The 25,900-nt window shown below is 42.3% G+C and overlaps 1 protein-coding gene across 4 annotated transcripts in view; it reads left to right on the top strand.

Moving 5' to 3' along the window:
- The window catches only part of RUNX2 (RUNX family transcription factor 2), a 167,477-nt gene that overhangs the window by 50,802 nt on the left and 90,775 nt on the right, over positions 1–25,900 (top strand). For 2 of the 4 annotated variants that reach the window (XM_030489146.1, XM_030489148.1), the window contains exons 4-5: positions 2,707–2,880; positions 12,254–12,415. In XM_030489146.1, the coding sequence (XP_030345006.1) occupies positions 2,707–2,880; positions 12,254–12,415 (336 nt within the window). The remainder of the gene's footprint in view (positions 1–2,706; positions 2,881–12,253; positions 12,416–25,900) is intronic. The other 2 variants (XM_030489147.1, XM_030489149.1) reach the window with 1 other exon arrangement.

Raw genomic sequence — 25,900 nt, 5'->3', positions numbered from 1 at the left:
ACTAAGTTAGTTATCTGAAGTCAGTAAAAATAGCTTGTGCATTGGTTTGATAGTGATTCTTCAGCAAAAAGGGGACTCTATGAACATAGCACAGGATTTTTCTACGAAAACTGAAGATAAAATTCACTCTGGGGGTAGCTTCATTCCCAGATAAAGTCAGCCCTGGTGTGTGAGGCCAGAGATATGTTAATCATGTTTGCCTTACTTTGAGCCGTCCTGGATTTGCCAAAATATGATTAGGAATTAGTAGAAGAGAAAAGGGGAGGGCAAGGAGATGTCTTTAAAAAGCAGAATGGAAAATACAAGTGGCAAAGGGAAACACAAATACGTAAAAATTGTGGAGGAAAAGAAGATGGAGAAGGAGGAATCCTAAGAGTGTACTGACTGTGAGTGTTTGTGAAAGTTGTTTCTTCAGATTTAGCAGCACCCAGCTTGTACAAGTTGTAGTTTAAATAGATTGAAAAGATAATGCTAAAGACTACCAGGTTGGATATTATCCTGTTAATTAAGCTGCCTTTACAGAGTTGTTACAAGCCCACCAAAAATTGTTCCTGATTTAAAGTGATTGATGCCTCCTGCAGAGAGGAGTAGCTACCCATGCAAGCTGTAACATAGAGCAGCACCTTCTCCTTAAGGTGCTCCCACCTACCCCATACATTTAGACTGAGTCATCCCGGGGGAGAAAAGTCATGCTTCAAAGTGCAAAATAATGGGTCAGCTAATTAATTTTTTTGAAATGCCAGAGAAGTTTCTCCAAAATTAAATTCCATCCAGTTTCTTCTAATTTCACAGCCTGAATCCTTCACTTCTCTATCTAGAACCTAGAAATCTATCTAGATTCTCTATCTAGAACCTATCTAGAACCTATCTAGAAATCTAGAACTAGATTTCTCTGAATCTAGTTTGGATTTAGCTGTTTAGTGCTGACATCACTTTGCCTATATATCCTATAGATGCCATGGTCCCAGTTAGATGATGTGAACCCATGTACTTCTGTACTGTGGTGAGAGGTACCATAAAAAGACATTTTTTTAAAAAGTGGTAGTCTGATAGTTCAATCTTAAGATTCAGTCTCAATTCAGGCCTCCTTTATGCTTTTAAAATAAATGAACCAGTGGCAGAAATTATTCTCTGGCCCTAAGACCTATGGGGACAATCTGACCATGTCTTGCAAAGCTAAACTCTCATAGCCTCCAGACAGACAGCTGTGTTTACACTGCTGAGTGACAGTGTGGATTATCTCAAGCCACTGGGGATCATGAGTAAGGATTCAAGCCCAAACCCTACCAGAGACCCTTCTTATCGTTAAAAGCATAAAAATATGCTACCCAGTTATTGCTTGTGGCTGTGCCCCAGCACTGCTTACAGGGACGGGGGCAGATGTGGTTCTGGGTTGCAATCAGGGGTTTGGGCCCCCGTTTCAGCTTTGCCAGAGGCTTTTTGTGTGAACTTGGTTGGTAGACTTAGGGTAAGATTCATTCCATTTAATGTTGACTAATGATGAGGGTGTCTAATTAAACTAGTCATGTGTGTTCCCTCTCTGATCAGAGAAGGAAGAGAAAGCAAATTCAGAAGGTGAATCATCCCATTTTAAGACTGGTGTCAGAGACAAATGAGATTAATTGCCCTCTGGCAGTAGCTATTTCTTTCCATTAACTGTAGAGGAAGTCTACATTAGAAGAGTTTAGACTAGATGCCTGATTTATGAATGGCTAAATTTAAGTAACATTAGTCCTCACCTTAATCTCTATGCATGCCTGTTTCTCCATATGTTGAATTATAGAAATAACACCTTCTGTGCCTCACATTCAAAGGTGCCATTGGGCCAGAAGCATTCTCTGACTGCTTTGGAAGAAAATTAAAGCCAGGAGCAAAAATACAACAATTAGAGAGAAAAGCCTCTACTCTTGAAACATCTCAGTGCTGATAGGAGCAGTACCACTTGGGACATCCTGTTGCTTTTGCCATTTTTCCCCTTTACATGTTGGCAGCTGAGCACCCACAACCGAGTGTTCCCAGTGTGGCCATAAGGCATGAGGGCAGTTAGCCTGTTTCGCGAGAGAAAAGTAGGAGCACTGAGGAAGGTTGCCCATGCAAGGGAGTGCAGGACCCAGTCTTGGCCAGCAGTTTTGAAGGTTTTCCTTGCAATACTGCTCTTCTCAAATGACTATATATTTTTCAGAAAATCTCCCAGAGGAATGACTAACTGTGACAGAGTTAAAGAAAAATAAAAGGGAGAACAAAATCTTGCATTTTCATAGCAAAAAATCCACAATATATAAACCAAGCATGGAATAACTGTCCCAGCTGACAACTTGTACTTACTTATGAGGCATGCTCATAAGTAAGTTTGCCCATTTAACTACCTAGTGTAGTTAAAGCAGAAAAAAAAAAAAAAAGACAAAAAAGACCTTGCGTGGGTGTCCTGATAAGTGCTTATTCCGATCTGAATTGCAACATGTTGCACATCTTCATGGGCACAGTTGTGGTCGATAAGGTTTTCACCAGCACAACCATGTCCCAACACTGATGTCCCCCCCATGTCCCCCTCACTGGTGTCACTGTGTTATCGGGGGTCGCTGAGATACCTATAAATCCATTAAATCTAATGACAGGTTCTTAGAGGCCACTTTGGGTTTTTTTGGGGTGTGTTAAATTACTAAATCTTGTTATTAACGCTTTTATTTTATGATTTGCTATTTCCAGGGCACAGACAGAAGCTTGATGACTCTAAACCTAGTTTGTTCTCTGAACGCCTCAGTGATTTAGGGCGCATTCCTCATCCCAGTATGAGAGTAGGGGTCCCGACCCAGAGCCCACGGCCCTCTCTGAACTCTGCACCAAGTCCTTTTAATCCACAAGGACAGAGTCAGATTACAGGTAAGAGACAGAACCATAGGTTTGACTTGCTCAGGCAACAGTAGTAATTGCTTATGGATATTTGTGTCTCAACTGTAGTAAAAGAGGCTGTTACAGAGTGAGAAATGTGTTCCAAGCAAAGCTAGGTGGGAAGTGGATTTTTTTCTGCAGTATTTGAAGCTGAAAATGTCTTTCTTTCTTTAAAATATATTTTTGCCATAAATCCAAATAATCAAAAGTAGCCAATCTGAGTAAACTGAGTACGAATCTGGTGAAATTCTAACTGCCACGTTGCTCTGTCTTCTACTCTTTGTGTGCAGTAGTACATGTTGGTGTGTAATAGAATGAAGATTTTTATTCAGCCTTGTTATTTTGCACTCATGTTGAGGGAAGCAGCCAGCATTTAATGGTCCTTCTACTGGAATAATAACACAATCTTCTTATGTGGCGGTTTCCTTCTAGCACCAGTGCTGACCACTGTTACAAGAAATGAACTGGGTTATGGAGAAATCTCCAAAGGTTGCTTGTGAGGGTTGTATGCAACATTTATGATTGCATGCTGAGAGACAGATTTCATTGTGCTGAGAGAAATCATAAAGTACCATGTGTCACAGATTATAAAACTGAAATAAGATGTTTAACTGCGACTACGCCAGAAGTTTGCAACAAAACTGTGAAGCCTACAAAATAAACCAATTTTGTCATTTTTTTCTAAATTCAGAGCTGGATAATATTTTCAAAGAGTTTCAAAACAATCTCTACCTAATTTTGGCCATTTCTACAGTCAGAATTTGTGCTGACATATTTGTGTCTATCCAGGATGTGAAGAGGTGTTGCCCCTGACCAATTCACTTGCTAGAACTGTTGGAGAACTTCACTTAGATGCCAGTCTGTCAATAAAACCCTTGGCTTAATTTACTAGGCCTATTTAAAACTCAGTTTTGCTGCTGTAGTTGCATCTACACCAGGAGTCCTTTGCCAATACCAGTATTCCTTTACTGGTAAAGCACTCCTGGTATAGACATAGTCTTTGAGTCAACCCAGGAAGATTTCTGGTTTCATGTTTCAAGTGGTTTTGACATGATACCAGCTGAAACTTAGCGGTTTTAACAAAGTGTTGTGGCTTTCTTCTTCTTTCTTTTTGTTCTTTTTTTAAAGTTCAACTGGTTTATTAATTTGCAGTAAGAAAGAGAAGTAGGTGGGTTAATTTGAACCCAAAGCACTCAGAGAACTGAAATGAAAAAATTGTTCCCATGAGCTGTGGCAAAGTTCTCCCAGATCTAGAAGTCTACCTTTAGCCAGTGTAAAATATTTGTAATACATTAAATATGTCTATAGTACCCATTACATGCTACCTGCTGCCCACCAGCTTCCCAGAGCAGGTTTTTTGGCTGGGCTTAATGTTCTGTTCATTGGACATATGAAGTCAGGGCTCTTGTGCATATCATTTTCTGGGTAAGAACTGCCAGACTAAAGCCCAGTATTTTTTCTAGCCTATTGTCTTCTATCTGGTGGTGTTTGTTGACACAGTTCCTGAGAAAGCAGGGGGGAAATCCAGGGATATAATCAGCTTTTTTTTCCCTTCTTCCTTGTGCCTCCATAGTTTACCTATTGTGCAACACAATATCTAGGAATGAAGGGGGGTGAAATTCTTTCTGACCCCATCTGGTGATCAGTTTATGCCCTGAAGCATGAGAACTGAGATCCCCTTGTAATTTTCTTCCTCGCTAAGTGTAACCTCATATGCTGCTCTCATTCACATAAATGCCTCCTGTAGAAAATGTTCTTCTGGGTTTGATTAATAGAATACTTCTCTGCCTCGTTATGAATCAGCAGCAGCATTTACAGATCCGGGAGGTGAAAACTTCAGATGAGTTTTAAATAAGCCTGACTGAAAACAAAGCTGTGTGGCATTTGCTGTCTTCTCTCCAAACTTAAGAGTTCAAAGTGCCAGCTGAGACTTCATCAAGACAGGGAAGACGCGGTGCTGGTTGAGCAGAGGGAAGGGAGCTGAACCAAGGAAGGCAGGCTGACTTTTCCATCTATTGTGGATTATGTGCTTTTCTTGTTGGATAAACTCATGGTCATGGGGTACTTTAGAGTCCCAAATTACTTTCATTTCCCCAAAATTGTGAGGACTCGGCTTGTTACTAAAGTTTGCAGTGCAGAAGTGATCTAAAACAGTATTGGCCATGTTATTCCCCACCCTTGCCTCCTCCTCAATTTAGAACAGGCAGACACCCAGCCCTCAAAGGCTACTTGTTAGCTTTTTAGCCCTCCCATTTAATAAGGTGATTAGTGTGAGCATGTTACATCGGGGCGAGCTCAGTGAATTGCACTGGCTTCCCCACGAGGCTTTTTGGTGCTCTTCAGGACGTTGATTGTAATCTGTAAAGCTCTGCATGCTTTGATGTTCCACCAAAGTGCTGGGATGCTTTTCGCGGACAGTCCTTCCAAGTTCTTCAGGGATGAATGGATGCTCATTGCCACACAAACCATGCCAACAAGAGACAAGGTTGATGCCACAGACAAGACAGCTCTTTGATCGGGTGTTAAGTGACCATGAAGAACTGCTAAACATCCGCCTGGTGTGATGGTAGGGAGTGAGCTGTTTGGGCTGTCCACCTCCACCAGTTTCCTTGTTGTGGTGCAATATTCAGTGGGAATACCACTGCCTTCTTAACATGGTCACTGGGCTGGTGTGGCTTGTGTATGTACTAAAAGGAGAATAGACCCTTGTCTGAAAAACAAGACTTTTTTATTACATTTATTGGAATTAAGCAAGCATTCCTTTGGAAATACCTTTGTTTCTTCATCTTTTTACCTAGTAATTTCGGGAAAATAATTAATTCCTAATAACTTTCACAGTAAATACTGGTTTCCTATGACATATTATTGCTAGTAAGCACATAAACTTTTTTTGTTTCGTTCCACTTGAGGTCTTGCATAGCTATTGCATGATTAAACAGAAATAATATTTAAAGCCTGGCTGGCCCACACCTGAGTCTGAAAGAGCTCAGCACTTTGGGGGTCACTCTTATATTTCTTTTCTCTGTCTAGGTTGTGTTTATTTTCCTAGAGTATCAGAGTACAGGTTGTACAAATCACAGCAAGTCACAGGACTGGGCTGTGGCAGTATAAGGCACAGAGCTGCCCTTATTCAACACGGCATTTTAACTATGATTCTGCAAAAGCAACATCGAAGGGTGATTAAAAAACAAATCGTCCAATAAGCAGATGCCTTTCTGAGGCAATGCAGATTCAATTTGAACCCTGCTTGCTGCCCATAAATCAGGAATCCTGTCTATTTGCATTTGGATACTGGTATATTTGGTTTTTTTATTTTTTTCTCCTTTCCCTAAGGGCACTTGCACAACTTGCTCGTGTATCCGATTACGTTCCCATTCAGACACTGAGCTGTTGCATCAGTGTTGCAGTATGAAGCAAGGAAAACTCTTGTTTTTCTAAAATGCAACCAGTGAGGGTTAGCTTCTATTGGCCAGGAAAAGCCTCAGCATGAGGACCCCAATGGCTGGGCTGCAGGGACTACGAAGTGGGAGTTAAGTGAGTTTTCATGCTCCATCACCACTATGGCACTGTCTGATCTATAGGCAACCTGTGGCTTTCGTTACTGAAATAACAGCACTCAAAAGCAGGTCCCGTTAAATGTTGGAGGCTTTTTCCTTTTCCTCTTTCCCTCCCCATCACTTCAGGGATGTTATGCTCATCATTTTTAGGGTTATAGGAAGCAGATTTAAAGTCTTCAGAGCTGGATTACCTGGAAGTTAGTGAGGGGACCCTTCTGCCCTCCAGGGCCGTGAACTGCAGGACAGGTTTGAAACAGAACCGTGTAGCTGTTATTAGACCGGTACTATGCAAGTGCCCTGCCAGAGGTTGGCTGTGTTTTACCTGGGACCAGCTGCACTCCGAAGCACACACCGGTTTGTAGCTGGTGCACATCCGTTTGAGAGCGCATCAGAAAAAAGACATGGTTTCTTGGAACAGATAATTCAGAATCAGCCCAAGTAATAAGCTTATAGGGTAAATCATGCCTTCAGCTCACAGTAACGTGGAATACAAGCTACAAGGCTCATCAGATGAAGTGGTGAAGTTGGGATTTCTGCTGCCATGAACACAAGGGTGGCTGCAGTCTCCAGTATTTTATGTAAATTGATTGCATCCTTCAGGCAACTGGCGAGTTGCCATTGTGAACCTCCATTTGGTAAAGCCTGTGTCTCTCCTATTAAAATCTTCTTTTATCTTTGATTTTTACCCATCCTTTACAATTTAGTTGCCCTACTGGCATGACTTGTTCAGTTGTTTGGTTTTTTTTATCTTTTAGAAATGTGACTCTTGGAGGGGTGGGAGGAGAAATGGTTGTAGAGGTTCTTCAGGCCAAAATCTGGTCTCAGTTACGCCTCTGTACATCGGCATGTAGCTCCATTGGATTTGTCTTTATGAATTGAACTGGGCAATTCAGATCAAGCCCTAAGCTTAATCTGAATCTGATCTCAATTATGCTTCTGTACATTAGGGTGTATCTCCATTGGATTTGTCTTCATGGATTGAACTGGGCAATTCAGATCAAGCCCTGGCTTTTAAAGATGCATAAGAAATAGTCGAAGGAGAAAGCTGCACTTTGTTGTTGTTGTTTTGCTGGGGGTTGGGGGATGCTACAGCAATAGTTGGGTGCTCCTGCAGAAAGTCATTGAGGCTTCGTTAACATCAGAAGTGAGGATACTTGCTTCAAGTATTTACCAAAGATAGCTCCAGACAGCTTGTTTTTCAGTATTGGCAGTAACGCTTATACAAGCAGCAGCAGCAGCCAGTGCTAGAGCTGATGGCTGGATTTAAATGAGAGTGGTTTTGCAAAGTGCGTGCATGCATGTGACGTTGGGGTGTTGCAGCTGAGGAACTGTGAGCCTGTGATCATGCTCTGATCTTCCCACAGCTTGGGAAATGGGAAATTGATTTATTTTCTTACAGTAAATCTGTGTGCTTCATAATCCAATGCCAAAGTAGTGGAAAAACTCATTCTTCAGGGCTGTTTATGTATTTTTTTTCTTCTCTTCATTGACACTCAGAACATTTCCATCAAAGGAAGTCATGTTGCTGTAGAGCCAATTCATTGGTGGGAGAACTGGTCACTGGGGCTTTTTTAATTTTTCTTTTCTTTTGTTTTTAGTTTCATACAGTGCATCCAATCTTAGACTGATTTTTAAAACCACTTGTCTGTTGTACATTGATGCAGTCAGTCCCAGACCTCAAGGGTCAAACCATGTATATCTCCCACTGGCTATAAATGTGGCAGTAACACCTAGACACAGAATTGTAATACTCAATATTTCCTGCCTCAGCAAGGTTTACCTGGAAGCTGAAACAGGACTGAACTGTTTGTGCATTAGTTTAGACCTCACCCCGCTGTCTTGTGCAGGCTCTCTCAGCGTACACACGATATGCCCTGTTGTGAAAAAATATGGTGAAAGCCGCACTTTTCTTCACACCCACACAGGCATAACAGAAATGTTTACAAAAGGAGGACTGCTCTTAGGAATCGCTCCAAAAGTTTCAAGTGCAAATGCCAGCTCAAAGTGGCCCTCTGCCTCCTTTTGCTGTTGTTGAATGCTCTGCTAGCCCTTCCCCATGGCTGCCGTATGGGAGGATGGGAGGCTTTCTCCCAAGTTGTTTGATGTAGTTTTATATTATTGTTTTCCCTTGCTTTGGAGGGATTCCTTTAGGGAGGAATCCACATTTGCTCTGCCTCAGAGCTTTAAGGTTTCTCATCTGTCCTGGGCATTTCACAATTAGGAAGATGTGCTGTGCCTGCAGAGCACATAGTGTTTTGGATGATGGTGCAAAGCCCCTGGCCTGCAGGGACCCGGTGGACATGCACAAGCACGCCAGCTAAAGCGAATGGGGACGCTGGTCTCTTGACGCTGTAGGAGGCCAAGGAAAACCTCTCACACATCTGTTCATAGGTTCTCACCCGCTGGTACGTGTTAAATAGTCACTCCACCCCTTCCGTGCCTGACTGAGGAGGAGGTGACCCTCCTAAAGGTATCGTTGTGTTTCCTTCAGAAGTGTCTGTACAGATCTGCCCTGGAAGTGCTGTTCTGGCACCTGGCACCTCCCTGTGGTGCCCCCAGCACCTTCCTTCTTCCCAGGAGGTTTGGTTTGCAGGACTTGAAGTGATGGGTTGATTGGGCCTCAGCAGCCAAAGTCTCTGCTCCAGCAGCATTGCAAGCAACATCTGTTGGTGGGACCAAAGGGTGCCACGTGAGACCCAGCTGCATGTCCGCCTTCAGGGACTAGACAGAGCAGCTTTGGACTCTGCCTCGAGCCATTTTACTCTGGGGTTTGGGCAATGCCACTGAGCGATGACATTTACCCTGTGGGCTAGCGATCACCTTTGGCTTCGCAAGGTGAGCGCGTTTCACTGCTCTCTTCCCTCACGTCCGTGCAAACCTTGGCTGCTATCAGTCAGCAGAGATTGGCTTTAGGGCATTTACTCTAAGGTCTGGTGAAACTTGTATCTTCACTTTCTGGTTTCCTAACGGGCCAAAGATGACTCTTGAAGCCAATCAGCCCCAGGCCAAAATTCCCCACCCTGCCTCGACCATGACATCAGCCATGCCTTGGTGTGGTGGAATCACAGTAACCCTCCAGCCTGGGGTAGTGTGACCTTCTCCTCAGTCACTGGGTTCTGGTGCATCATCTGATGTTTGATTTGGGTGAGGATTTTCCTCTGTATTATTTCCTGTTCCTTGAGAAGACATGATCTCATTTCCCTGGAGCTAAGTTGCTTGCAATCTGGTTTCAGAGGGGCTGAAGTTTGCACCTGAATATCTGGGTTGAAAGCTTCCAGCCAAGATAAACACCCCATTTTGTGAGTGAGGTGCTCACAGAGTGCCTGCACCTTAAAAAAATCACCAACTAAATACGCAATGTATAATTATTGTCCTTAAATTTAGGTAGAAATTGTGTGACATGGAGGTTGCAGGAGTTATCCAAGTCCAGTAGGAGATCTTCTTCGGGGCCAGAAGCAGTTAAGTCACAGCACAGTGCCCTTGCTAGCAGTCCATCCTCTTTTTTTCTCTTACTCTAAAATACTTTGCAGTTCAAAATCTTGCAGTGTTGGACTCATGGAGAGCTGAAACCAAATATATATATCTGATAAAGAAATGTGGTGTTGGGGCACTGAGGTTGGAATGAGCTATAGAAGCCATGTATAAATTTAAGCTAGATGTTCTAAGAATATATGATATGTTTTGGGGTCAACTGATTGTCCATCCAGCCCCATATTCTGCCTCTGACACCACGGTAAGAGATACTGTTTTGAAAGACCACTCAAGCCTTTGAAAGACCACTTTTTGCCATTCGTCCTTCTTGTGTCCACACAGGCATTCACAGTTCCTGGATTAAGGATGTTACATGTAAAAACGAGTCTAGCATAGCTGTTCAAAGTTGTGAGGGTGCCATAGACACTCAAGATCTTGCCGTGAGGATTGTGCTACTAGAAGTGGCATGAACCTCCAGAACGCAGTTTTCACCACCTTAGACCAAAATCCCATAAAAACATCCTCTGTTGAGATTTTTTTTTTTCCCCAGCCTTTACCTGCTACATAATTTCCTTCCAGCGTTGGAGCTGACCTAAAACCAAAACTTTAAGGGACTCTGTTTTGGATTCAGAAGGAGAGATTGAAAAGCTCGTGCAGTTTGAGGGAGCTTGGATTTGAGATTGTGCTCCTGACACATCATTAATTCTAAGATTGTTTTCCCAGCAAGCCTAGGCTTTCTGTTCCCAGTTGAAGATCATTTACCATTGACTGCACAGTGAATTATAGTAGTGGAATGAGGCAGGGAAATATGTCGATATCAGATATAACAACAAGCAGTCAGTCAGATTTGAACCTGCGCCAATCTATACAACCCTAGCCTTGAAATTGTTAAAACAAAAAAGTTCATTACATTTAATGATCAAGTGTCCTTCAGATTTCTGAGGAGTTTATGTTAACCATTTATATTACTCAGCTCCAATATAAATGGCAAACTCCAGGAAAATCCTCTTAAAATTAAATTGGAAAGTTGAAGGTTTTTATATATCTATATAGCTATTTTGCTTCAAGGAAGTATCTGCTTTCCAGACATCTCTTCAAACAAATCATGTCTGAACCAAAAAAATAAACAAGGAATAGCTGAAACTACAAGGTTTTGCTGTGTGGAAAAGCAGGGAAAGGAGTTAAAGAAAAAATTAAGTTGAATTTCCTGAAAAAGTGCCTTTGCTTATGCCATGTGGCTATCACATTGCTGTCTGCAAAGCAGGGCCTTAGCACAGTGTTTTGGTATAACAGGTTTTCCAAATTGAGTAGACCTGATGTGCTTCACTGAAAATATTGGGGAGGATTTGAAGGGTTATGCTGCAGTTTCTATGAGCCACTTCAGAGATAGTTTTCTGTTTATCATGCAGTGCCCAAAACAAACTTTGGGGTTGAAAGTACTTTGATTTTATCGATGTAAAGAAATAAAAATAATAATTTATGAGGCATTCAGTGGTATCTCTATCAGCAGATATTAACTGAGAGCAAATGGTTTAGAAGTCCAAACACCAGTGAGTAAAACTAGGTCTCCCTCTCTCTCACTTAGTGCAATCCCTCAGTGCTTCAGTAAAAAATAAACTGCATTTATCCTTAAAATAATTTCCTCCATAGTGAGCTATAGCAAGTACATCAAAAGGCATCATTAGCTTCCGATAGTTATCCCAAACTATTTGGTTTCATATTATTGTAATTGAGGTGACTGTAGGTAATTGGGCCAGCATCCAAATGTGACATTTTCGGATGGATGCTGATAAGATTAATGACATTTTCCTTCTTGGGTAGTATTTTCAGCACTAAAAACACTACTGTGTAATGTTTGAACTGGATTACAACTTGGCAGGCATGCCAAGTGCTGACTATAGAGTCTCTCTACCCCTGAAGTCCACTTCCTAAGCTCTCAGAGCTGGGTCTCATACTGGCTGTCTGCTTACCAGTCCAAATCCGTAAGGACTGGATAGTCTTGGTATAACACACTGGTAGACCTAGATGAGAGACACCAGGAATTTGCAGCACAACTCCTAGAGCTTTTAAAACTCTGCTCACTGCTCTGTTCATTTCCCCAAATAACTGTTATGGGCAGGGAAAAGCACAGAGCAAGGCTGGAAGGGTTGAGTTCTAGAAGAGCAGGTTGTGTTTCGTTACATTCTCATTCCTTACAGCACCATATGGCATTGTGTGTATGTTTAGTAATCCCACCTCTGTCAATTAGGCTGTCAATGCCCTAATTTTTTTTTTCTTAATTAAAAGAAAAAATCTTTTTTTTTTAATTTTTTATTTTAAATTTTTTTATTTCCTAGACCCCAGGCAGGCGCAGTCATCCCCGCCATGGTCCTATGACCAGTCTTACCCATCCTACTTGAGCCAGATGACTTCACCATCCATTCATTCCACAACTCCCCTGTCCTCCACTCGGGGCACAGGACTTCCAGCCATTACTGACGTGCCCAGACGCCTCTCAGGTAAAGACCGTGTTTTGCTTAGAACAATTATGCAAATAGGAACAGGACCGGCACAGGTTGCCTTCATGGCCTCAGACAAACCTTAATAAGAAGAGCACAGCTGAGTCGGTGATAACAGGGTTACTGCATGGCGGGTGGGGGTCAGAATCCCTTTTTTTTCTGAAGTGAAACAGCTGCTGTGTTGCTCTGGGCATGTATCATTTGAATGTCTCTAGGTCCATTTCAGATCAAACTATTTTTAAGTTGTGAACCTGATTCTATGAACAGATTCTCTCTTTTTTCCCCCCCCCCGTAAGAAGATGTTTACTTGATTGTTTTAAAGTAGTTGTGATATTCTCTGTTTTTTGGTGCTTTATATTTGTGGTTTGTGTGATGTTAGGCATCCTGACAGAGAGATGCCTTTATTTCAATAGTTAAGGCTAAGGTGCCTTCTCCCGCATTTCAATCCAGTAGCTCAAGAAAGCCTATTTCCTTAGTTAATGTGTACTTAAGATGCCTATCAGAAACTAGCTGAGTCACTTAAGGGTAGAGATTGGACAAATTGTGCTTTGGAATGATGCAGGAGAGAGGAAGTACATTTAGGAACATAGACAAGACAGCAGTGAGAACTGAGACTTTTTTTTTTTTACCAAACCAATGTACATTTACATACTGTGCAATTCATCTCTAATGGTCTCAATGATAAAACCATCTGTGTAAAGTAATCTGATTGCCCCAAAGTAAGATAGAGCCTGTCATGGCACACAGTCACCTTGTATATCGTGCCAAAAATGAGGAACCTTAGGGGAGGGAGGCTCGGTATTAAAGCTTCAACCTTGCAAGTGTGGAAATATTAGCAGCGTATGCCAAAAAAGCATGTGTAATGTAAAGAAAGCCTTTATGATTCATTAATGAAAACCAAAGAATCAGTCATTACATCTATTTTTTGCATGTTTGCAAGATATTATTATAATCTTGGATGCTGCTGCCATACACCTGTTTGACTTGCAGCCAGGTGAATTTCTTGCTGTCGTGTTTTCCCATTCCACCAAGCTTATAGCGCTGGAAATGTTGATCCCTCTGCTGAGCTGCATCACTGACAAGCTGAATTTCAGCCAGCAGGCCTGTAGGATTTGATTAGCGTAGACTCCTTGATTTCTTTCATCTTGGAGGAGGGAAGCTTTGTTTCTCAAACAAACAGCTGGAAAAACCTCTGCAGTCCTAGCACACCCTGCCTGCTCAGAGATTCCAAACCTCGGTTTGGCATCTCCATGTGGGCAGAGGGTTGGAGGTTGGTGGAGCAGGTTCCTGCTGTCTCTCTGTGCAATACGCTGACTTGGTTCAAAAAACTCGATCCGCTTGATGCTGAGGAAATGCTTTGTTTGGCCCAAAACAGGTTCCCTTTGAGTCAGAGCCTCCTGATGGTCTGTGTTGTCGAATGGTTATTTTTGCAATTGTGCCTGCAGCAATACCTGCAGGAGAGGCTCGGCAGATGTACCACAGCATGCTTGCCCTGCAGCCCTTGCTTGTCTGTGTATTCAGACATGAGTGCCTGGCATGTGGGCACAGGCAGAATGACTAAAAGACCTGGCTGTGTACATTATGTGGCCGAGGACTGAACTTTTCTGCTGTACTGAAAAGTCAGTTGCCTTTATGCTTCTTGCTCTTCATCTTTTGGGGGCTTGACTGAAGCCTCTGCAGTGCTCTTACCCTTTCTCAGCATGAGAATCTTGCTTCCAATTAGATTCAAGATTGAGCAAGGGGACTTTGATCTTCCACAAGTGCCAGAGTTTGTCTGCAGTGTTTGCTGATGTTCAGAAATGCAGAGCAGGGTTCTTGGAAGGAGGATGAGTGCTGATGCTCAGGTTGCAAGGAGGCAAGTTGCAGCCCCAGCTGCAAGCCCTGTGGTTCTTCTCAAGGGTTTCTACCTAGCAATGCCACAGGAAGGGAGGGCAGGATCCAACCTCCTTTGTGTATAAAGTAGAGAGAGAAATGCAAGTTTAAAGCTGCCCCTTACAGCAACCAGTTTATCCCTCACACAGGGAGAAATGCAAATCTCCACTCAGTTACTTGATACATCTTTCAGGGGAGAACAAAGCTTTGATGAGGGCTGGAAATTACTGTTAAGAAACATAAAATGTTAGAAAACTTTGGGCACCTCCACTGCATGAGGGAAAAATTAAGAGTTTTACAAGGCCTCAAATAAAAACAAGCTATGCTTTCCAATACAGTGGCAGAAATCTGATTATCAAGGCTGTTAAAAGTATACAGGGTAATTTTAATGAATGCCATATTTACTGCCTGTTGCTTAACATCATGCAGGAGGAAAAATGGGTAAAACTACCCCTTAGGCCTTGGATGTCACACCTAGAGGCACAGGACTTCCTACCTGCCACAATTTCACATCACCCAGATTTGCACAGGCCTCAATAGCTCTGCATAGACAACTGCTTAAGTTGTGCTCACCCAGATGTTGAAATGTACCATCTAATAAAGCCTTCTGTCCTTCAAAAGAGTGGTTCCTGGTTGTGGTGTTAGTGGCAGCCCTTAAGAGCTATTTTTGATGGTACTCCCATGACCAGAAACAGATCCATCTCATGTTTTTCTTCCCTGTCCTGGGATGGGTACATCTCTTGGTGGAAAGTTTGCCTGTGTTTCAATCCCAGATAAGGCTTGAGAAGAACCACATCAGAAGAGATTTAGGGCTGTAGGACAGGAGGTGGTAGGGGACTGACGTAGCAGTTCTCTGTCCCATGGGAGAGAGGAAAAAGGCAGCAGGCTGCAACCCTGAGGAGTTATTCGGGCAGGCTAGTGTAATGTGGCTGAACTGGTTGTGTCAGTGTCTAGACTGATTTCTTTGCACAACTGAAATGTTTGCATGCATGCTGCAGGCACGTGCAAATGAGTGCCATGGCTGTCAAACTTCAAGTATTCATCTTTTATTCTCCAAATGGGGATCAGTGCTGTATCTGCAGTGTCATACAACTAATTAATGATGTGTCACACATATTTGAGCAGTATTCAAAAGCAATAGCGGAAAAGCAAAGCAAAAAAAAAAGATGATCTGGCATCACTCATGGAGCTTTTGAACCAAGGATCTCTCTGGTGCATAAATCTCATATTCATACCAAGAATAAAAAAAAACTAAGCTCACAAGGCCATGCAGTTGAGTTGCCTTATTGCACCAACTCAGTCATAAAAAGAGCAGGATTCCCCATATTTTATTAAAATATCTGTCTGCTCAGACTTCTCTAGAAGACAGTGAAAGTTGGTGGCCTAGCAGGTTAATATTCTTAATTAAATAATATTGTAGTGGAAACCATGGGAATATAAGACCATGGTCATTTTAAAGAGAGTTTGCCTGGGGGACATAGTCTTATTGCATGATTCATAGTGAATGCACTCAGTCTTTGTGTCCTATGCATAACCAAAGTGCATGTGGGATGGGGAGCATGAGTGTCTATTATGTAATTAATGTATATGATTCATATAAATGCACATCACATTTTTACATAAAGCTTTGGGACTGATCCAGCAAGTCCTCAGCGCATGCAAGGTTCAGAGCAGGGAGTACAGGTCAGGTTGTTCCTGCAGTCACAAGAGGGGTGTTCTGCAGCAGGTGAAGGAGGTATAGATGTCCCCAAGGTAGACATCCATACCAGAGACTATCACCCTCAGGTCCCTTTTGAGTCAATGGGGACAAACTGGCATTTGTAGGACGTGACCAGTCTGCAGATGATCTGGTCTGGTCCTTGGCAGTTCCTTGGAAGAGCCTATTTGTCTCCACAAGCTCTAAAGCAAGCCTAGGTGAGTAGTTCAGGTACAGGCATGTATCATCTGATAGTCTGCCTTTGGTATGGTGATTTAAGAGATGATTTAGCTGTCCCATAAACATATCCATATCATTGCCTTTCTACACGTCAGTCCTGATTTAACCCTGCTGTGGTCTGCCTCATCCTGACCTCTACCTGCTCTATGATTGCAGGGTTTGAGCTTGAATTTGATTTTGCTGAGAATTCTGAGAAGGGAAGTGGGAGGAAAACTTCTTCCCCTACACTTCCTGGACCTCCTCACCGTTCTGCCTAAATGCTAGTCACTTGCTTTTGTTTCCTCTTCAAGAGACTCTTGCAAGGTCAAGGTCTTAAGATGCTGGAGGACCTGCCCCGCAAGTGTAACATGAACATGTTCAGTGCTGGCTGTGGAGGAGCCTGTCCTACACGACTGTGTTTGGCATATGCCCATATGACAAAGGAGAAAAAGAAAACTGAATATAAATAGTAGGACAAATCACCGAACCTACTTTTCAAGCCCCAGGCTTGCACTCTTTGCAGATAGTTGTCGGTTGGGGATGCTGGCATCATGCCACCATGCCCAAAATCTCCTGTCCCACACGCTGGAGGCCCCTCGGAGTGCAGATTGGATTTTGCTGTCTTCATATTTACTGTGTCATTGAATAGGGAAATGCTGAAAAAGCTGAGAGACACGCTGGGCTCAGCCTCTAGACAAAAGAAGTTTCATCCCTCTGAACTGAAGTGGCCATCAAGTAGTATCTTCACCAATAAATTACACAGTGGAAGGGCCTGGGCTGTTAAATACAGGTACTGTTTAATTGTCAGGGAGGTTGGTTTTGAGTGGGGTTGGCCAGCATGGTCACAAACAGGTCCCAGCTGTGGTTTGGGAATGAGCAAAGCCCCAAACCTGTTCTCATGGACAGCTCAGAGGCAGCCACCCTGTTGTGGAGGCTTACAGGGTTTAATACTATAGCTGTGGCCAGACCATCCTGGTTGGATGTAGAGCCAAAGAATGGGCCCTGACCCTGGGCTGTTCGCTAGTTTGAGTGTAGTCAAACTTTCTCATTAATTCATCTCACTCTGTACATATCACCACATCTTTTTGGACCATCCTGGACCTTCATCAGATACTGAATTTAAGAAACACTCCTGTTCTCCCAGTTCACTAAGGACTGGCAAGTATGAATGCAACCCTGTGAATACCAGCCATGCCCTAATCAATGACAATACTGTTCCTTTTCACAATTCAGTTTACATTCTTGTAAGCCTACAAATCTTAAAATAAAAAACCACATATACCGGAAGCAGCTCCAGCTCTGGGTTTAGTGTTTGTATGTTAATGAGAAAGTGGCTCACAGCTATGGGGTGTTATTTCTTGAGCTCCTGTACTGGTTGTCGTCTTGGGTTTCTAATCCTGAATGTGAGTTATCTTGGATTTTGCTTAATGACACAATATGCACATGATCTTTATAATTAGGATTTTCCTTTTGGGGGGAATGTGGTCTTTGAAAAAATATTAACTTTAAGAATGAAAAGTTGTTCATCATCTCCTAAGGAGCTCAGAAAACTTGACAGCTACTAAGTAAAAATAGTGGTCATGTGAAGTAGTGACTCTTGCATCCCTTAATTCCTACTAACTTCATTAAATGTTGTGGGTAATAAGCACATTTCAGGACAGGACTCCTAACAAGAGAAGGCATTAGCACTGTCCCCAAAATACAATTCTTTTGTTCTTTACGTGCTCTGGGAAGCAGAGAAATGGTTAATACAGTGGCTGTTGCCAGCAACAGCCTTGGTGTTAGCAGCTCCTGAAATGAATGAGCAGTTCACGCTTCAGCAATATTGTCTTAGGCTCTTGGCAAACCCAAGAAGCCAGCTCTGTTTCTGGTGCACTCGCTACGCTGTGATGTTTTTCTTGGTGACTATAACAATTTTCACTCTGTCTTCATTTTTTTTTCTTTTTAATGGAAGCTGAAAGACTCAAGGTTGTCTCTGTCTCCATTTCTTCTAGCTAAGTTTCAATGCTTTCCCAGCGAGGTGGCACCGAGTTAAGGCAAAGTAAAGAACTTGGGAGAGCTTGGGTCTTCAGAAACAACCCGCTCATTTTGTTACCATCCCTAAACTTGTACCTTGTCTCTTTTTTTTAAATTCATTATTTTGCAGTTGTTCTATTTATTTTGTTTACCGCAGGCTGTCCATTTTTAGTCTCCTGCCCACTTGGTGCCACTGGGGAATCTCAGCACCTTGGCACTCGTCTGGGGGGTTTCAGTAGCAGCCTCTCTGCTGGGTAGAATCTCTCATTGGAGTAATTGTCCAGAAGATGCGTTGCACGATCCCTACCTCAAGGACGAAGGCCAAATTTTTCTAGCATGGGTGGCCTCGAATTAGGTACCTATACCCATATTTAGGTGGTAAAACGAGTGGGCTGATTTTCAGATGTTTGAATATTATAATGCGTGTCTTTAAGCCCTTTTCATTTACTTAAAACAGTTGGCAGGAGAGGAAATAAACAGGAAAAATGAAGGCAGAGGGAAGGAGTTTTATTCCTGAAATAAGGGATGTAAAAAAATACCAAAAAGAAACAAGTGGAATGTTTTTAAATGGAATAAATTTGTTGCTGATACAGGCAGGAAATAGCACACTCAAATATATGTGGATATATAGATATATTTTTATCTGAGCTTTTTTTTGCAATGTGTTTTGTATTTAGGACACATATCAAGATTTGCATCTGTTTCCAGAACTTGCTGCTAACAGTTAGTAATGATGCCAAAACATACTTTAGCTCCAGCTTGAGACCAAATGATATTCAGGGCTTTTTTTTTATTACTAATTTAGGGTCTGATATTAATTAAGGAAATTTTCCATAAGTGCCAGGCCTTTTCTGAAGAACTCATTAAAATTATATTAACTTAAACCGGAATCACAGCCTGAGTATGCTTTGTAATGATTATTCTTACTGACTCTGCTGGGTTTTGTAAACAGAATGCTAATTGTTAATGGGGCAACTGGGCGCTCGATTCCAGACTTTCAAAGGACCAGATCCTAAGCCATTACCTAGATGTGTGTTCCCAATAAAGTCAATAAGCTCCTAACAGGAAGGCCGTGGGACCGACCACTTTGTTTCATCCTTATGCAAAGGCGTATGATGATTTCTTCATTCCCTTGGTGGAGTCACTGTTGATTTTCTACCTAGGATGGAGCCAGCAGTGGTGGCTGATGCAGGAGCACGTGTCTTGATACAGAGAGGGAATCTAACTAACTCTGAAGCACTCTGGTAGATACAGGGTGGTCAGGATCATTTATTTTGCCCTTAAGTCTCTGTGACCTTGTGTCTTTATTGCACTGAATTTGGTTTGATTAATTGCACAAGCTGAATTTATGAAATGGTTCTGTAAAATGCGAGAGAATTTGGTCCTTCTCAGTTTGTGACAATATTTGGTACAAGACAGGCAGAAAGGTATCCCATGCCCTCCAGGAGCTGTATGGTTTAAAAGGCCCAATTCTGCAAAACTTACACTGAAAAATACAATGTAAGAGGCAAAATCTGCTGCTGGTAGGAATAGCTGGAATTGCCTTGACTTGTGGTGAAATTTCCTCATGTTTCTGGCCATGCAGAATTTGACCATGCTGAATCTGGTCAGGAGGGGAGTGTTAGAGCTTAGCAGAGCTTCACAACACCTTTTTGAAGTGGTTTAGTAATGGTTGTTGGCCCCATTTTACAGATGTCCAAATCTCCTCCCCCCTTGATGAATGTGTTAGCAGAAAAGGATCTGGTGTCATGCCAGCTTGGCTGTCACATTTAAAAGAGCATTAATATTGGTGGTACTGGACTGAATCTGGTGACCAAAAGGAAGGTAAGAGCCATGCAAGTGCTTCAGGCTTTCTGTGGTTGTACAAAAGTGTACAAAGAAAACAACATAGGCAGCGAAGGGGACGAAGATGAATGAGATAAAATGAAGGTGCGCACCTTCACATGGCTTGTGAAAGATGTTATTAAGAGAAAAAGAACTATTTCATATGCATAAAGGGAGTGTATTTGGGGACGCTAATCTGGAAATCTAGTAATATTTGTTTTCAGATCGACTCCAAAAAGACTGAGGGTAGTTATCAAAGCAGGAGATGCCTTGCTGAGCTTAGAACAGGTTCCCCATGTCCACAAGAGTGATGTGAGGGCAGTGCAGGGTCCCCTTGGGGGGAACCCGACCCTGCACTCACATGATGCTCTGTGCTACTTCTGGAGCTCAAAGGAGTTTTTGTAGAGGGCAAGGATTTTTAACAATGGGGGAGCTTCATCTATAAAGGCCAGGAAAGAATAATTTGATATAAGGAGCTTTCCACAGATAAATGGATTCATCGTTTATTAATACAGTCAAGCGCATATGATCATCTACTTTCAACCCAGCTGAAAGATTTCCCCAAATTAGCTCTATCTCATTTGAACTTGAAGATAACCTTTGAGAAAAAAAAAAAACCAAACCTAAAGCAAAACTAAACAAAAAAACCCCAAACCACCACATGAAAACTCAGTTGGTCTTCATTTAAAAATTTCCAGGGAAGCAAAATCACCGCAACCTTTGGTTACAGACGCTAATTAAGCTCTCTTTGGAAATGTGGGTCTTATTACTAGTCTGAATTTGTCTAACTTTAGTTTCCACTCATTTGAACTTGCTATAACTTTGTCTGCCAGATTGCAGCATGGATTTTTATTTCTGAGGTTCGCGTGGGTGCCTGTGGGGTGACAGATACAACAAGGAGGTGGGTGAGAAAGGAGGTTGCTGTAGTGGGTCTCAGGGAGGTGGCAGAAGCCACATGGAGTTGTGGGGTGCAGAACTGGTTTAACTTGCAAAGAGGCTGGAGGGGCATTGTACGAAAATATTTTGGTCATTTAAGTTTGCTGTGGGTTCACTGTGATCCATCAAATAGTAGAAGTTCCCTACCCTAATCAGCCAAACTCCTACGGAATCTGCTGAAAAGGAGTTATTTTTGGTTGAATTACTAGTGGGACTCTACTTTTCCAACCCACCTGAAAAAACGGACAGAGAAAGCATTTTTCACTGACTTTGTAGGCTTCTGCAACTCCTTTAGGTATTTTTCTGGGTTTGTATTTGCCCAATTGTAATGTCCCCCCCATTTTTCTAAAAATAATAAAAGAATTTAATTCCTAACCCACTACCCTAGATGGAGATACTGGAATAAGACAACAGAATACTCATTCTCACCTAGTTTTCATAACTTGTTTAACCTTTCATTTTAGGAAATTCAGCTACAGGGGTTTTTTTCCTCCAGGTTTAGTTAGCTTTTGCACTGTCAAAAGCAAAGAGAAGCCTGCAGCTCAGGCTGTGGCCCCCAGCCAGAGCACCCTCTTTGCTCTCCATGTTCATAATCATTCCACAGGCAAATTTGCGAATTGAAAGCTGAAACTGCATTAAATCCTTGGGATTACTTGGACCAGGCGATGCTGTCAGTGCATGAAAAAGTTTAGTTCTGGCAAAAGAGGTATCATACATTTAATGCAGGGGGGTTTGTGTCACTGTAAGAGGTCTTGTGGAGGAGAGAGTCACTGTTCTGTGTCTTCAACCCTGTCTGAGCCATGTCACCTCCAAGCTTCCCAGTTATTATTCTCAAAGTTCTCTCTAACCACCCATTTGACCTTTTATCCTGTGGTAGCCATGAATGTTTGCCATAATGTTATTCTGTAATATGTAAGTACTGAGTGTAGACAGACAGTGAAAGCCTCTTTGGGCTCTTGTGAGAAAGAGGAGCAACCATGCACAGAGAAAGGGGAGCACCAGAAGAGAACAACAGCCCAGAGGATTTAAAAATAAAGATCAATTCTGAAAGCAAAATGGAAGTGGTAGTGCATCTTACGTTGATCTTTGCCTCTTAACATCACATTTCTCTGGCGATGAGAAGTGAAAAGTGGTGTGCTTTCATTAGGAGCGGTACCCGCAAAGCCTCTTTCATTTAGCTGAGATGGAAAGTCCCTACACAGGCTCTACTGATGCCACATGCATGGTTTCTGCTCGTTAGTTTGAATGGTTAACTGGGCTCTCGTTGTCTGATTCAAGGGCATCAGTGCTTTTTTATGCCCTTTTCTATTAAACAAGCACTGTCTAGAACTGGTAGAATATTACAAAGCCGGCAGCTTAAGGTATGTCTACCTTGTTTTGGTTTATATAATTAGGTTGCACAATGGGCTTGCTTGGAAAACAGGATTGCAGCACACGTACAGGACCAAATCTATAAAGCATATCATTTTTAGGTGACAGGTGTCTGTAAAATCACAGCTTGCTGCATTTAATTCTATGCTGTTAATTCTATGCTGTTCTAATTATGTTCTGTGTTGTGTTGAAATCAAAATGTAGGATTGAAAGATTTCCACAAACTGGAGATCAGTCCCCTTAGAAGGCTGCACATGAAGTTTGGACTTTAGATGGAGCACCCAAGTTTGGCTATTGCAGGCAGTGTGGTTCACTGATCAAAGCAATGGTTGTATTCATGAATAGCTAATGGGCCTTTGCTGGAATCACCACTGAACACGCGATAGGCAGTGGCTACTAATATTGTTTGTATTGTGGTAGCGTCTGGAAGTCCAATCCCGTTGTGCTAAGGACTACAATTAGAGAAGAGGAGGGGAAAAAAGAGAGGTCAGCCTTGTCCTCTATGAATTTGCACTCTTAAATACAGTGCAACTGGTTACAAGATATACAACAGAATACAAGAGGGAATTGAGGAAACACGAAGAGAGACAGCGAGGAGATGATAGCAGTGGCTGCAGCTGGGCAGTAGTGAGCATGGCTTAGAGGGAGTGCAAGGATGTTAGAAGGATGGTACTGAGATAGCTCTATGGCTCTTCACCTCCTCCCAGGCTTCAGGGGAAGCAGGAAAGAAAGCACAAAGCTGCTTGTTAGAGCCTGTAGTAAGAGACAAGCCACAGTGGTCAGCATCATCACTGAAAAAGGTGAATGAGGCAGAAGATAAACCCCACCAGGTTAGACCAAAGGTCCGTCAGCTTCTTGGCATGGCCAAAAGTGGTCATTCGGTTCCCCTGGAGTGTAAGACCAGAACACAGACATGCCCAAGCTGTCGGGATTTCCAAAGCTGGAGGCTTATAGCTGGATCATTGTATTTAATAGCTGTCGATAGAGCTCTGTCAGTCCACTGACCTATTGTGTAGGTGGGAATAACCCCAGAGGAGCTGCTAGATCAATTCTTGTATAGCCATATAGGACCGACAGAAACATCATGAGATCATATGATCTGTGCTTCTCTGCACAGAAATAGGATCAAACATCTGTAGGTCATGCCTGTTAAGTGTAGCCAACTAGTTATGTGTATTGCTGCCACTGAAAACAAAAATAAAACCATGTTCCAATGAAAGAAAAATCCCAGCCAAAAAACTTGATTAAGATTGAAATAGATAATTTTGGTGCAGTTAAAAATTTTTTAGAAAATAAACTTAAAAACAAAGGAAGTCAAAGCTAGCATTATAAAATGTCTGAGAAGTGATGGGGGCTTTATGGATACATTTGAAATATCACAGACAGCTGGCCATAAAGTCAGTTACCACTGTGGCATGGTGAATAGACCTAGAGCTGTGTAGGGTTTGTCAGCATTGACAGAGGGAATGTATAGAGTATAAGCCTCTGTGGGAAAGAGCATAAAGATTTAGATAGCCTCTAGGGCATAGCTTGCAAAGGCTGGGATCTGGACTAGGGACTGAGGACTGAAAATTAGACCTTCTGCAAAGATTTACCGAATGGGAAGGGAAGCAAGTGCCTCAGAACCAGCAGGAGGGCTGCTGACCCAAAATCTCTGCAACATAAGCCTGAGATGAAATGGCTCATTGGAAGAGGCATCTCACAGAAGCTCCTCGGAGGAAGTCCCCGGGAACTGTGATGTGGATGCTGGCATGGCTTGAGGAGCCACAGTGGAATCCTGGCAGTGGGAAAAAGGCACCTCTCTTCCCCCTTTCTTCCCTCTTCCTCTCACAAATATCTCCCTCTAAAGGGATTTTTTTGTTTGCTTTTTTTTCATTTTGATTCCTGCTAGAAGCCAACCCATGATGCGGATTTTTTAATGGTTGTAAAGGAGAGCAGCGGAGGATCTAAGTCCCACCAAAGCCTAATTAGGAGCCATTGTATTAGGTTCCAAAATTAGATAGGAAGCTGGTTTTAAGGGTAGTCCAAACCCAACCAGTTCCTAGTTTGGCCTGGCCCACGTAGGTGGGCCAGACTGTTTGGAGCTGTTTTGAGGACAGGCTGCTTGCCCGTGGAGGAAGCCATTCCAGCCACAGTGGAGCTGGAGCACAGCGCCTGGTCCTCAGCTGGGCCAGCTCCTGCTTTCACCAGTCTGCTCTGCAGATGCACTGGAAGGGAGTTTAGTTTAAAGCAATTCTAGTTGTTGCTTTCCTGAACAGATGAAGACAACTGAAGGCAATAATAGAGGCTGACTTTTTTATTTCAGATATCGGGATTGTGCATGAAAGTTTATTTTAAGCCAAGTTCTATTTACTCTGTCTGACTTCTACCTTTTCTGTGTCTTCACCGGTTGAAGAGCTTATAAAAAAAGTCTGATTGATAGGTTTTGCCTTTAATCTTCGTAACTTTGTAACATCTTCCAACAAAGGATTTCATAGTATTTTCCAAGGGGCACTACTGACCTTTGTCACTTGGCTAATATGAAGTATTAAAATATCCATCTTATAGCAAGCGAAATTTAGCCAGGAAAATCAAATTATATGTCCAAATTCACAAAACAAATCAATAGCAAGAGCCAGAAAGCAATGCATCACATTTACCCTTTTAATAGCTTTAATGGGTAAGTTGGCCTTCTGAACTCCCAAATAACACATGCTTTTTTTGCCAGTGTGCCATTATCCTGTGCAATATCTCCATGACACACTTATTTTTTACCAGCCCTCTTAGAAGTTGCCCAAGCTCTCTTTCGAAATAAAGCAAATTCAGAGACTGGTCAGATTATCCTGACTTAACTACAGGCTTAGTTAGACTTTGGTAGGAGTGTGCATTTCTACAGCCTATGGCAGGCACAAGGTGGTGAGACAACTCAATCCTCTGTTACGAAGTGTAGTATCTCAGATTTACCATAAGCAGTGGCCATTCAGGTGACTGTTACTGTGGTTTATCTGAGACTTGGTAACTGGGATTTTAAATTTAGAACATCAGTAGTGATTTGAGCTGCTAGTGGTACAGCCTAAGTTGCCATGCAGCAAACATCCTAAAGCGTGTTTATGATGTGAGCTACTACAGACCAAAGTCTGTTTCTCTTTCTCATCACCGGTTTCCTGGGAGGATAAAAACTATATTCAGACTTTACACTATGGAGAAGAAGCATTTATTTAGAGGTGTTCAGAGTTGGGCTGGTTTAAGCTTCAGCTCAGCTGATGAATGGAGATGCTGTGTGGACAAGCTTATAATGGATTGAAATGTAGCTTACAGTAGTTTGCCTTAACTTATTAAGAAACTCAGGTCTGAAATGAATAAAAAGAAATACATGAAAGGCTTTACTCTGCTTTTATTAAATGAGATTGAAAATCATATATTGTTAAAGTGGTGCAATGCTGAATGTAAAATGGGATACAGTGCCTCTATCCCTGCTATACAACTGTGTTTAGCTCTTGGCGTCCTGCTGAATTTGATGGCAGTTTGGTATCTAAACAGGCATTGAGAGCCTAAATGTATGTACTGAAACC

Source organism: Strigops habroptila, chromosome 6, assembly GCF_004027225.2.
Source record: "Strigops habroptila isolate Jane chromosome 6, bStrHab1.2.pri, whole genome shotgun sequence".
Classification (NCBI taxonomy): domain Eukaryota; kingdom Metazoa; phylum Chordata; class Aves; order Psittaciformes; family Psittacidae; genus Strigops; species Strigops habroptila.
The sequence above is the reverse complement of the archived record's forward strand: the minus strand, read 5'-3'. Positions and strand labels throughout refer to the sequence as shown.